Below are 13,774 nucleotides of genomic sequence, written 5' to 3'. Positions count from 1 at the left end.
TCTGAGAACTAGACACTAGAACTGAGATAAAAGCGAGAAGTGGTGAAACTTGCATTTGCAGGTTTGAGTCGAGTGCTCACGGAAGAGATGTCTTTAGATGTTTTGTGAAAGTTGAAAGACACTTGGCTGTTCGGGTATCTCAGTTATTTGATGCATGCATAAAGCATATCTGGGTTATGTTTGCTTCAGCATTCACTGAATGACAATCTGACAGGTCTGTTTATCTTTTGAAATAATCTGCTAAAAACCATAAAACCTACCAGACAAGTCGACATAAAATGGAAATTCATCCCATCTGTTTTCTAAATGTGAGTTATCTATCCTCTTTTGAATGATTCATCCATGCATACGTTTCATTTATTTATTTGTCCTTGTCATTTTTAATCAAAAACGTATCTCAGATGACGTATGCTAGACTTCTCCAATCATTACTTTCTCATAAACTCTGTTCTTTCATACAATCTACTGCTTGCATTCAGATCTGCCTCCACAAAAATAATTTGTTTCATTTCTTTTCCCAGAAAAGATCTGTTGCTACTTGCGTTACATTGTGACTTTGATGTAACATGGTCCAGTGCCCACTTTTAGGATCTGTCTCAATTCTCTTTTACATCTTTCCTTTGCTAAATATTTCAGCTTAAAATTTCAATGTATGTATTTGAAATGCATACATTTTTTTTTTTTTTTACAATAACCAGGTTTATATATGTATCATCAATTAACCAATTTGTTTAAATCCCATACATTTTAACTAATTGAATATTGTTTGTTCCACAGCCAGCCATACTTAAACCGTTCATACTTTTTGACTCAATAAAATTCATTGTTTTCACAATTAACAGATTTATGTTGATTCAATGCAATTTGAATAAATGCATTCTGAAAATATTATTATTTGATGAATATATTATTATTATTATTATTATTACAAAACCAAACGGATGCATATAGTTAATAATAGACTATGCCATGATTTCTTTGAGTGTTGAAATCTTACCTGTTTATGACAATGACATGCATCACATTAAGTTTATTGGATTATTTATATTAAAACTGGAAAATGTGCAATTCAAATACACTGTAAAAAACTGCTGCTTTCATCTTTAAGTACAACCAACTTGGCTGTATAAGTCTTTATACCTTTAGTTGCATTAAATTGACTTGAAAAAGTGGAATGTTCTATAACTTAAAAACAAGTTGAAAACTGTTTAAAGAATGTAACTCTACACCCTTGCTTCATTTAGTATATGCGGATCCATGAATATGAAAATTAGTCCCTGCCTCTTATTAATCACACCAGCTTATACTACCTGATCTACTTGGTCAACTGCAGTAAACATTACACAATGGCAAGAAGAAATATTGGTTTAATTCAGCCATATGTTTGAATCATAAACTGATTCAAGAGCAAATTATACAGGATCATCTACATGTCATAAAGTAGGCCGACAGAAGGGTAATGCGTTTTATCTATCGCTCTTTATAACGTCGGACACATATCAACAGTTATTGATATGATTATCTTTGTCTTGACTATGTTATCAAACAGCTATTAATGTGTTGCTAATGTTACCCTAATGAGTCAGACAGCTGCCTTCTAAAAACCAGCGTCCTTACAAACGCTTTGAACAACTTAGAACGTCAGTGGAGAAAGGCATATACTTCTTCATAGCATCGTTATATACATCATATACACAATTCAGCCATTATATTGCTATATGTACCCGATTTTTATTGTCCCTTCTTAAAGGTGTTCTTGTGCTCACTGTGGAAAAGCCCTGCTGCACGCATTGGTGGGATTGGTTACACGTTTGTGACAGTAGGAAACAGGGGTGGTTTCAAACAATAGTTTTAACTAGAAAATACTCAGCAATTGTGTTGGCTGATGAATTTGCACATGGTTTGTTTTAAAGCATATTAAAGACACCACATGGACATACATTTTTTACCACATGGATTCTTTAACTTATTTTGATGAGTTAAAGCTACTCTGTGTAGGATTTTCTCCCATCTAGCGGTGAAATTGTTTATGACTACCAACTGAATATTACTTTCTAGCTCCTCCCATTCCGAGGGCGTTTTAACTCCTACGGTGGCGTGTTATTTCAAATCTGCCGGCAGTCGCGAGTAATCTCCCCCTCACATTCGTCACGGTGCCACTGAGTGTAAAAACGCGAAAGACGAAGCTTGAATTTCCAGGTATGTCCCCCCTCTTTGGCTAATGTATTTTCAAGATGGAGGCGCAACATGGCTGCCGCCATTCGAGCAACTCGCTCGTATGTATTCTAAATGGCAGATTCTACGCTTACGAGAATACTTGATTAGTTGTAATTACACATTAAGTAATTACACATTAATGAGCACATATATTTTTGAAAGAACAAAGTGTTTTTTGCTAAGAATCAACTTTAAAAATTACACAGTGTAGCTTTAAAGTAATGTAAAAATACGTTTTCATGCCTTATTGATCATATTATTTTTTACAGTGAACAGAAATCTCAAATTTAGGCCTATATATTTTTTGAGTGTGTCCTCTGTTTCTTATATTGTTGATGGTCACAAAGCTAATTCCCAACTGTCCTAAGTAGGCCAGTAGTCCACCCAGGTTAGTCCACAGGACACCCAAAAATAATAATGCGGTCACTATTTACTCACCCTGAAGTTGTTCCAAACCTGCATGCTGTTATTTTTTCTGTGACACAAAAAATAAAAACGATAAAGATTCACCTTACACCATAAGTATTCAATTCATAAATATTTCTAAATGTCTACATAAGAGCCAATCGCCAATTGATAAAGTCATTGCGTCATCTTTGTTTTGTGATTTGAGAGTTTAGAAACAAAATGAATGAGACAGTAGTTGTCAGATTCCATTGGCGATTTCAAATATGAAATTGAATCGTAAGCTTAGTGAACAGCTTTGGAGAATTTGATATTTCCCCATTCAAAAAGATAGGAGCTGTAATTGCATGACTGAAACAGCTGCCCGAGAGGCGTTTCAAAGATGGTTTCTAAAGGGACTTTTGATATATTCTAATAATCATTCTAGTTGGGTCATTTCACTCAGTTGATCCAGTTTCGAAATCAAACTGAACAATTTGTTCACAAATCAGACTGATCAGGTTCGAGATCAAGTTCAACACACTGTCTCAATGATCAACTTGCAGCTCAAGTTATGGAGAAGCCCACCGGAAGTGAAAATCACTGAATAATTACTTCCATTTTGATCTGTTCCTCATGCAAAAATAGCATCAAACAGCTTGTTCTTTTTAGAGCTCTTTTTTTTTCTTTTGTAAGTATAAAACAGTCTGTTAAATTATTTAAGTTAAATTTGAATGAGATATGAGACTGTTATTCTTTTAGACTGTTATTCATGAGGCTTCACTATACATTCAATAGTCACAGCATTTTCTATATGTTGTCCATAACAATAAAATAAACCAAACATACATTGGTAAAAGTTTTCTATTATACTATTATTCTATTATTTTTACTGAGGTTTAATGGGGAAATTAAACAGTGTGTACTATTTGCCATTTCCTTGGTCATATGTTCATTGGCCATAACAATAAAGTTAATAGTTACAGTCATTGACACTATGAACTGCGGCTGAATATAAAAAAAGTTGTGTGAAGATTCTTCAAAATATCCTCTTTTGTGTTCCTCAGACAAAGAAAGTCATTCAGGCTTTGTAAGACCAGGAGAGTGAGACAGAACTGTCATTGTTGTGTTAATATTAACTATTCCTTTAAAGTCCCCCTGTGGTGAAAATCAAGCTTTTAATGTTGTTTATATGTCTATGCGGTGTTTTTTATATGCTTTAAGACAAACCATGTGCAAATTCATAAGTCAACACCATTGCTGAGTATTTTCTCCTTAAAACTGCAGTGAAATAAAAAATGTGGTTTGAAATCGCCGGTGTTTCTGAGTCCCAAACTACATTGTAACCAATCACGTCAACGAGTGGATCTCTGAGCTGGAGTGAGTGAGTGGAAACGGGGCTAATTTGCATTTTCATAGAACTGCGTATACTAAATGAAGCAAGGGTGTAGAGTTACATTCAAGCTATTTTAAGGCATGAAGGATTTTTTTTTCAAGGAAAAAACTTTAAATATGTCATTTTGGTGATCAAAGGTGAGTTTTAGGGATACAGTTATACTGTTGTGTCTCAGAAACTTGTGATTACTGGCAGCCCAAACAATATAAAATTAGACTGTACTGACCATTTTTTTTAAGGAGTCAATAAACTATGAAATTAATTAATTCATCAGCAGAGGCTTTTAATGCCATTGCCATGACAATGTGATTAGGTCACCGACTGTGGTCTTTCTAGAGCCCATTGAAGAAACTCATTGAAGTAACTGAGAATGTGCGCATAAAGAAGCTGATATAAATGGCATTCAAATCGAAACTTTGAGGAGCCTAAACAAGTTTCTGAAAACATGAAATGCTCCCATTCTGTGCTGGGTAAATTACTTGCAAATTGTAGTCGGTAACTGATTCCAAATTACATGAAAAAAAATTGCAGTTAATAACGTATTCCATTACATTTCAAATATAAGGTAAAATAATCGAACTACTTTTTGATTACTTTTGACCTTACTAATTCATTACATTGATTTGAATAGGATAATCTTGTAATGATATACAATACAAAGAACAAAAATATATTCTGTACTTGGTTATCCACAACAAGTGCATGAAATATTACATTACATCAGGGTTTCCAAGACTGGGATTTGTGATGGAACTGCAGGTGGTTTGTGAGTTAAATGAAAAGCTATTAAGTAATTAAATAATTAAAATAAATAATAATAAAAAAACAATAAAAATAAAACACCTACTAAAAAGGATTAATATATATTTGAATCGTTTACCTACATGTCATATGACCAATAACGGACAGAGAACCATGAGCTTAATTTTATTATTTATTATTATTAATACTGACTTTACTATTGATTAACTCAAAATCTCAGGGGGGTACTTCAAGTATATTAGGTCAAAGAGACTCAGCTGACAAAAAAGTTGGGGAATCCCAGCAAATATGAAATATAAATGTGTGCATTTGAATGTGTTTGAAAGACAAAAGCCTTCTAAAGACAGCAATAATGGTTAAATGACTCACTGATAAATAATAATTCATGTTCGTCAGGAGTTGATTAGATGTTTCAATGTTGAGAAAACACTTCTTTGAGTCCAGTGATGAAATGCTGTGTGGGTCTCAGTTTTCAGTGACATGCACATGACTGGCTGGTCTGTGCAATTCCACAAACCCGAAGACCTTCTGAACATAATTATTAGGCTTTTTAGAAAGGAAAATTTAAAAGATAGTAGTATGGATAATCAATGAATTATTAATAATCCACTGCCATTGTGAGAATAACGTGCAATCATGTAATGAATAAAAAGGTGTAATGTAGTCTGATTGTGAGTATTTTAAAAACGTAATAATCTTACAATAGTGCTTAATTTTTGGAATCAGATTACGTAATCCGGATTGCATGTAAACAGTTACTATCCAGGACTACTTCCATCACAATTTGAGGTCTAATGACAAAAAATGACATAAAAGTTTCTCCAAATAGAGCCATTGGGAGCCATGGGAACCAAGTGAGGGAGAGAGACAGTACAAAAAGACAAGCAGGTGAAGAAGGAGAAGGGTTGAAGAACACAATGACATATCAACTGACAGAAGATGCATGCGAGAAATAAGATTGGGAAGAGGGAGATAGAGAGGGTGGAAAAAAAAGCTGTTTTAAATTATATCTGATGCCAGTTTTAGAAGCAAAACTGGATCCCACATCATGTAAGTATAAGCTATGAGCCAGTTGCAACTAAATAGTCTACCTCTAACCATCCAAATTTATCAGGAGAGAAAAAAAACCCAATATCTCAGAAGCACAAAAATCAATTCCCCAAAATATAGTTTTAAAGTTGTACGAAACAGTTTTAAAATCATATCTGTCTTTCATAACACACAGCACCAAACATCCTTCGGCTTGAATGACACAAAATGAACTTTGATATTTTTAGCCTGCACCAGGAATTTATAGAGCACCATAAAAGACAAATTCACAGAGTATGAAAGCAATTACAATCAAATATATCTCGTGTTGAAAAACAATCTTGACAAGACACAAAGAGATTTGATTTGAGCTCGCCAACACATTACCTTAATGCCTCTTCTTAACAATCTGAAATGTGCCATTAAATCCTAAAGAGAAAGATAAACCCATCCAAGGAAAACATTTAGGCTAGGTGTGCGAGGCATCTCCTCGCTGTCCTTTCGTTCCCACACTTTCAATGAGAGCATTAAGATAAATTATTGCGCGTTATTGCTTCAAACTCCTGAGCTAAGTGCTTTCATTGAGTGTATTGTAAACAGGTCAAAGTCCTGCAGGTACTTCAGTCCTCATAATGATCCTTTCTTTGACCATCAGCTGCGTTTAGTATTTTGGTGTTCAAAGTTTATTGAATAACACATTATAAAAATGAGCTAAATCTATTTAACCTATTCTACATTTCAATGCGCCCCCCCCCCCCCACACAAATCGCATCTTAACAGACAGAATAACAACAAACAATATAACGTGAGAACGAACCGCATTGCGTGACTGACTGCTCTTAAATAATATGATATTTTCGTAAACGGAAAAAGCAGAGATGCTCACGATCGAGTGGATATATCCGGCGTGTCGCCAATTAAGCGCGTTCGAGAGTCTTACCTGAAGCGCTTTCCATAAAGGCACGCGCGCGTCTCCATCAGTCTGAATGAGTGAACTCGCGCGCGTGTGTGTGTGTGTGTGTGTGCATCACTGACACTGAACTGACAGCTGGCTCCACTGTGCCTCTGCACGAGCGCGGGGGGCCATGGCTGTCCGAAAACACCAAACGCAACCGATTCACAGCATGCCACCGTGATGCATTCATGTGCTGTTAAAAACATGTCTCCACTTCGTTTATTCTGAGAAACTATTCACAGGACTTTATTAAAGCTTTGTCATTTGATGGGGCTCTTTGCGTTCCTTAAAATAAAGGTTCTTTATTGGCATTATTGGAGAAGAAGAACATTTAATGGAACCTTTCCATTGCACAAAAAGGTTCTGTCAACATGGAGAGGTGGGACAAAGTCACTGTTTTGCAAGTCACAAGTAAGTCTAGAGTCTTTGCATTCAAATCTTGAGTCAACTCCCAAGTGACAGAGACCTGATGTTTGGTTTTTTTGTAAGTAAGTACATTTATTTAGGCTAGTTACAGCTTACATTGACCAAAGTGCTGTACAAAAACAATTATTAAATAGGCCTACAATAAAAATGTCAAATAAAATTGAGTAAAAATCTAAATAAAAGTTGATCATTTATAGGTTAATAATCAGAAAAGGCTAGAGTAAAGATGTAAAAACAGAAATAGAAGGAGGCTCACTATTGGCCGACGCTGGTCATGTGTGATACGTGGTGACGTACAACACAGACGCGCTACGCTTAAACACTACGTGAAAAGACCCGAGGCCCAGAGGGAAGGAAATGAAAAGTGGAATAAAGTTGTTATTTTTGTTTGTTTTTGCGCACAAAAAGTATTCTCCTCGCTTTATAAACTTAAGATCGAGCCACTGGAGTCACTTGGACTATATTAACGATGTCTTTAATACATTTTCTGGGCCAGCAAGTTTCAGTCCCTTAGAAGCCTATGGAGGAGTGAGACAACTCTCAGATTTAATCAAAAATATCTTAATTTGTGTTCCGAAGATGAACGAAAATCTTACGGGGTTGGAACAACATGAGGGTGAGTAATTACTGACAGAATTTTCATTTTTGGGTGAACTATCCCTTTAATGTCAGGTGGCAACTGATTCCATAACCGTTGAGCAGCAACTGCAAAGGCTCTGTCACCTTTCGATTTAAGACGTGACCGTGGGACATGTAGGAGAGCTTTATTGATGGGGCTTGTCCACAAGATCTTTAAAAACAACCAGCAAACTTTTGAACTGAATTCTAAAAAAAATACAGAAAGCCAGTGAAGAGAAGCTAAAATTGGAGTGATATGATCACGTGTTTTTGCACTAGAGGCTAGCCGTTGCGTTCTGAACCATCTGCAAAGGTGCCAATGAAGATTGGAGAAGACCAAGATACAAAGAATTACAATAGTCCAGACATGATGTGATAAATACATGAATAACTTTTGAAAGCAAAGTGATGAGATTATTTGCCATCCAGTATTTAATATCCGGAAGACATAGGCTACATGAAGGTAGGCCATAAAGACTTTCCCAGTCACAGGGCTCAAGTTCAAGCCAAGTCTTGAGCCATTGTTGTCAATATAAACAGGGACACGTAGTAGACAGTTAAAAAATTTAGAATAAATTAACATAGACAATAGTACCACAAGGTACACAGAGCAAAAACAGGATTGACAGTTCAATAAAAAAAATGGCATCATGGCGAAAACTCCCTTTTGGAACCTTTATTTTTAACAGTTAGATATAGCTTCCACTATACACGGGAAGCCGGGACTAGAAAAAGTGCGTATAAAAAATAGTTCAAAACCCTCTTAAATTTCAGGTAAATTATTATTATTATTGTGAATTCTGTCCTCTACACTAACATTTCATATTTTTGTGATAGCTGCTGGTAAACAAGTGAACACAATAAATCATACTGGCATATACTCAGGCAAGAGTCAACTATATTATGATGATAGATTTTAACCGAAAGGTTGAATTGTTGTCTCAGGAAAAATGTTTTTTTCCCCCCCCCCATAAATGTCAGGTTAGGGCAAGTTGTCACATACATTTTAATTGTAAATTTATATACCTTTATATAACTTTTAGGCGACATTTTTGCTGCCTCATGAATTGTTGTGTGTTTTTTTAATTGCTTTTTAACATCTTGCTGAAAAGTCAACAATATTCACAGTGCATGCCAGGCTATTGAGGCATGTCTTCACCATGTCAACTGTGTTTAATTATCTGTATCTTTTATTTCCTGGGTGATAACAGTGGAAATGGTCAATATCTTTTGGTAGCCAATACTTTAAGTTCTTTTAAAAATTAACCTACCCTGACAAATGATGTGGAATCAGTTGAAATACTCTGGAAACCTTCCACTGTTTGCGTGATGTGAAATTTCTCGTACTTTCGTGAATAGAGCAGCGCCACCTGGTGGAGTAAAGTAGCGACAAACTGAGTCCATGTCAATGGATACAAACAATTCAGTTTGGAAGCATTATTTACTTTCATAAAGTAATTTAACTGTTTTATATTTAACACAGTCCTCTTATAACAAAAATGTCACACAGTCCACTTAACCCCACATAAGCAAATGGAAGCAAAATAACTGAATTAGATATAGAATAGATAAATACTCCTTTTAAAAGGTTCGATTTTCTTCCAAAATAAATTTCTTCAGGCATATTAAACCAACTACTACTCGACTATTTCTATGGGTCAACTTAAAAAAAATGTTTTTTTTTCTGCAATTTTATTTTTTTTATTTATTTATTTGCATTAAACATGAAACAGACATAAAAAGTTGGTAAAACTATGTTGTCCAAAAAATGAACGCACAGGTCACTGAAGAGGTTTTGAAACACTCTTCTTACACTTAATGACAACTAGACAGAAGTTCTATAGATTTTTCTGCCAATAACATTAGCAGCAGCTCTGGAGATCAAGCTCTTTTAAATGTCAGTGAACTTTCTCTCTGACCTGTTTGTGCGAGCTGTCACTTTTTATCTGCATGGTTCTTTTTCTCGAATTCTTTAAAAGGCCCGAGTCAGTGGGAAGGTCAAAATGGGCGAACTGTGAGCTGTTATTCATCCGTGTGTGTGTAATGAACAATGTGCAATGGAATGAAGCTGAAACCTACAAAGTTTGGTTTTCAGGATGCAATGGGTACAATATAAGAAACAAAATTAATCTCTGGGTAGCCTTCCTTTATGTCCCAGGTGTTGATTTTGGGGATGAAACATATTCAGTAAAACTTTTTACATGTCTTGCATAATTTTTCTGTATTGTTTGACCCCTTCAACCTTAAAAAAAAAACCCATGCCATTGCATGATATAAATATTGCCTAATTTCTTTTTGGGTTTATTTTCCAAACATTTCCACCACAATGAACACGTGATTGTGATGGAGAATTTTTTTTTTTCTAATAAAATGGTCTTGGTAAAGGGATAGTTCACCCAAAAATAAAATGATGTCATCATTTACTAACCCTCAAGTTGTTCCAAACCTGTATGAATTTCTTTCTTCTACTAAACACAAAAAAATATATAAAACATGTAGAGCAGGAGCGCTTCCCGGATTCACTTATCCTAGTAGAGGTGCTCTTTGGAAAGGGTAGAGTAGATTTTATATCAAAGAAAAACTCCAAGGCACTCTCCTGGAATGTTAAAAATGCCTTTATAAAGGCATTAATAAAGGCATTTTTAACATTCCAGGAGAGTGCCTTGGAGTTTTTCTTTGATACAAAAAAATATATATTTTGAAGAATGTTGGTAACCAGACAATTGACGGCACCCTTTGACTTCCATAGAAGAAACAAATAGGCTATATGGAAGTCAATGGCCATTGTTAACTGTTTTATTACTGACTTTCTTCAAAATATCTTCTTTTGTGTTCAGCAGAAAACAAATAATTCATACAGGTTTGTCTGGAACTGGAACAACATAAGGGAGTAAATGATGACTGAATTTTATTTTTGGTGAACTTTCCCTTTAAGTGAACTTTATATCTAAAATTTTGTGTAGGCTACCTTAAATATGCTCAAATTCAGTTATATCACATCTTCACACTGTTTGGTTAATTTGACATTGTATAGCCTACATAATTCATTTCGCCAACAATTTAGCTACAATAGGCCTAAAGTAAACAACAAATGACGAGACTTTACTGAGCTTCGCGGTCCAAATCGTCCCTATTTGGACAGATACGAGTCTAAATAATGTTTTTCCTATTTTAAAACGCATCACATTGTCGTTTTTTTTTTTTTTTTTTCTTCTTCATTTTAATGCTTCTGAAAGTTTACAGTAGTCTATTTAGATGTTAATTACATCTAGATGTTAATTTACTTCACAGCCCACGTGAAACAACACGTGACGCGTTTCCTTTCTGCTGGCCAGGATAGACCAATCACAGTAGTTTGTGAATATGGGCTAACATATACTGAAAAACTATTTTATAAATATTGCATAAGAAGATTTACATTAACAAATAGTATTTTTAGTGTACACATATGTACAGACAAAAAAAGTCCTGAGAAGTATTTGAAGTTCTGAGTTTTAAGAAACTCAAAATTACTATGTTTGCATCCAAAAAAACAACAAGAACAACAATATCATCAAATTCAGTGGCATTTTTGTAAATTGGTTTGTTTTCAAGCAACGCTTATGAAACATGGCATGTATGACTTGCATTGCACGCCCTGTGCAATAGGTGGCGACACATTACACTTTCAAGAAACTGAGACGCACGCGAAGAAGAGTACTTGTGTTGTTAGTGGAAAAATGGCGTCGTCCATGGGCGGAATGTTCACTGGTCAGCAGCCGTCTGGATCTCATCCACCTACAGGTCCAGGCGGTCCAGGTCAGCCAGGGCTTCTCACAGGCCCTCCCGGTAATAGAGGGACAAATAACACTTTAGTAGATGAGCTGGAAGCTTCTTTCGAGGTGAGATTAAGAAAACTGCTGCTGCTAAAACATGCCAGTGAAAGTTTCGATGCAAATATACTAAGAGTGACTGTTTGTAGATAATTTGTAAACTGCTTATGCACGCATTGATTTTTTTTATATATTTAATATGACTATATTCTTGTTTTATATGTAATATATAATCACAAGTTGAATGCATTTAGTAGAAATTAATTGTTTGCTTAATTGTAGATCGAAACGGTGTCATTATTGTCAGTGGAGTTATTATATATAATATGATCGATGCTGTTATTAATTTATATTTTTGCTTTAAAAATGTACTTTAATGTTTTTCTTTCTCCCAGGCGTGTTTTGCATCTCTTGTCAGTCAAGACTATGTGAATGGAACAGACCAGGAAGAAATTCGGACTGGTAAAAATGTTTTGTATTCTTCTGTGGTTCCTTATAAAAATGACTGTAACCACTATGCTATGATTTCAGATGGTAATTCCAGGGAATTTGAATAAATATTTATTTCTGAAGGATTACCATTTATATATACCATATACTATAATCTGCTTCAAAGAATTCCATGATATTTCCATAGTGCCATGTCCAAAACATGGTAATACCCATTGTATTACCATGTTTTGGACATGGCACTATGGAAATACCATTTTGTACATTTATCAGATTATAACATGAGTTTAAAATGCATTCATATATACATTTTTAAGACACAACACCACAGATGAACAGGGATAAATTATTACTGATATCGCCATACTTTCCCTGATGATTAATCATAGTACATTAATCATAGTACATTATATTTTTTGTATTGCAAGTTTTCTGAAATATTATTTCGAATAAACACATGAAGTGGTGATTTCTGGCTCAATGAGAAAATCTACAGATGCAAATAGGTAGTGTGATTTGGATGTTTTCTTTCTGCTTATCTGAAAGAAGGCATGTTATGAAAGCAGAATAGCCCAAAATCTTGACCAGTGCATGAAAAATCAGTGGTTTTACCTATAACGTCTTGCCATACTGATTTAGCCTGTTGTGTATTTCAGGGGTTGATCAGTGTATACAGAAGTTTCTGGATGTGGCCAGACAGACTGAATGTTTCTTCCTTCAGAAGAGACTACAGCTGTCTGTACAGAAACCAGAACAGGTGGAAAAAGAGGTAAACTTCTATTTTTTCTGCAGCATTGATAAAAATCCCACTGTACATTATTTAAACCTTAACCAATACCACCTTATAAGTTTTTACAGTTCCACTGTGACATTTGAAACACTGTATACTGTAGTTGAACTGTATGTGCTGTTTGGTCTTTCAGGATGCATCGGAACTGAAGAATGAACTCCAGAGGAAGGAGATGCTGATTCAGAAACACCTCGCTAAGATCCATCATTGGCAGCAGGTGTTGGAGGACATCAACGTCCAGCACAAGAAGCCCACAGAACTGCCACAAGGTCCACTGGCCTTCCTGGAGCAGGCCTCAGCAAACCTACCCGCTCCCATGAAACCAAACTGATGCATGTAGATCCAGAACCCTTTTCAGACTGTGTTCCAGGGGCCACTTCCTCTCTCCACCCAGAAAATTGGACAATAAAGCCATGTTGTAGACTCTGTCAGAGATGTGTGATGTGAAAACACGTTTCAAGAGCTACTAAAGGACGTTGCTGCCTCTTATCTCTCATGAGGGGCTTGTAGGTCTGCCAGTAGGTGGTCATTTTAAAGCACTCAAGAGTCTTTAACATTTAGTCATAAGCATACTTGAGTTAATATTAAGTACAGGTGTCGTGTAGAGGAACTATATTGACAAGAAAGGGCTTCAGTTAGAGAGAATTAACTGGGCTAAAAGTTTTGTTGTTCTTATTTTATTAAAACACCTTTTTTACAGTTTAAAATAAACATGTTTTGTCAAGCGAAAATTTAATTTATCTTTGGTTTTCCTGTATTTCCTAGCATGGCAATCCAGCACTGTGCCTCCCTCTATAACATACTAGATCAATATAAGGACACTTAAATTATTTTCCAGCTACCCACAAATCCAGTAACTTTGCACTTGAATATTTATTTCCCTTTTAGTAAAGTAAAAAAAACGAAGGCCTTTGACACATTTTGGCAACATTAAA

General features: G+C 35.3%; 1 protein-coding gene across 1 annotated transcript; it reads left to right on the top strand.

Annotated features, from left to right (window-relative positions):
- Window positions 1–7,102: 7,102 nt before the first annotated feature.
- med28 (mediator complex subunit 28) lies at window positions 7,103–13,577 on the top strand. The gene is made up of 5 exons (XM_079848459.1): window positions 7,103–7,154; window positions 11,436–11,668; window positions 11,995–12,061; window positions 12,706–12,818; window positions 12,973–13,577. The coding sequence occupies exons 1-5, from the start codon at window positions 7,115–7,117 to the stop codon at window positions 13,168–13,170; spliced, it is 651 nt and encodes a 216-aa protein (XP_079704585.1). The 5' UTR covers window positions 7,103–7,114; the 3' UTR covers window positions 13,171–13,577.
- Window positions 13,578–13,774: the final 197 nt, after the last annotated feature.

The sequence above is a fragment of the Squalius cephalus genome (genome assembly GCF_949319135.1).
Source record: "Squalius cephalus genome assembly, chromosome: 2".
Taxonomy (NCBI): domain Eukaryota; kingdom Metazoa; phylum Chordata; class Actinopteri; order Cypriniformes; family Leuciscidae; genus Squalius; species Squalius cephalus.
Note: the sequence above shows the minus strand (reverse complement) of the source record. Positions and strands in the feature narration are given on the sequence as shown.

What these genes read in the sequence shown, in the direction of transcription:
- med28 (XM_079848459.1), top strand. Translation starts at nt 7,115, where the DNA reads ATGGAGAGGTGGGACAAAGTCACTGTTTTGCAAGTCACAA. An exon ending in AGCTGGAAGCTTCTTTCGAG is followed by an intron (nt 11,669 to 11,994) that starts GTGAGATTAAGA and finishes TCTTTCTCCCAG; the next exon opens with GCGTGTTTTGCATCTCTTGT. An exon ending in CCAGGAAGAAATTCGGACTG is followed by an intron (nt 12,062 to 12,705) that starts GTAAAAATGTTT and finishes TGTGTATTTCAG; the next exon opens with GGGTTGATCAGTGTATACAG.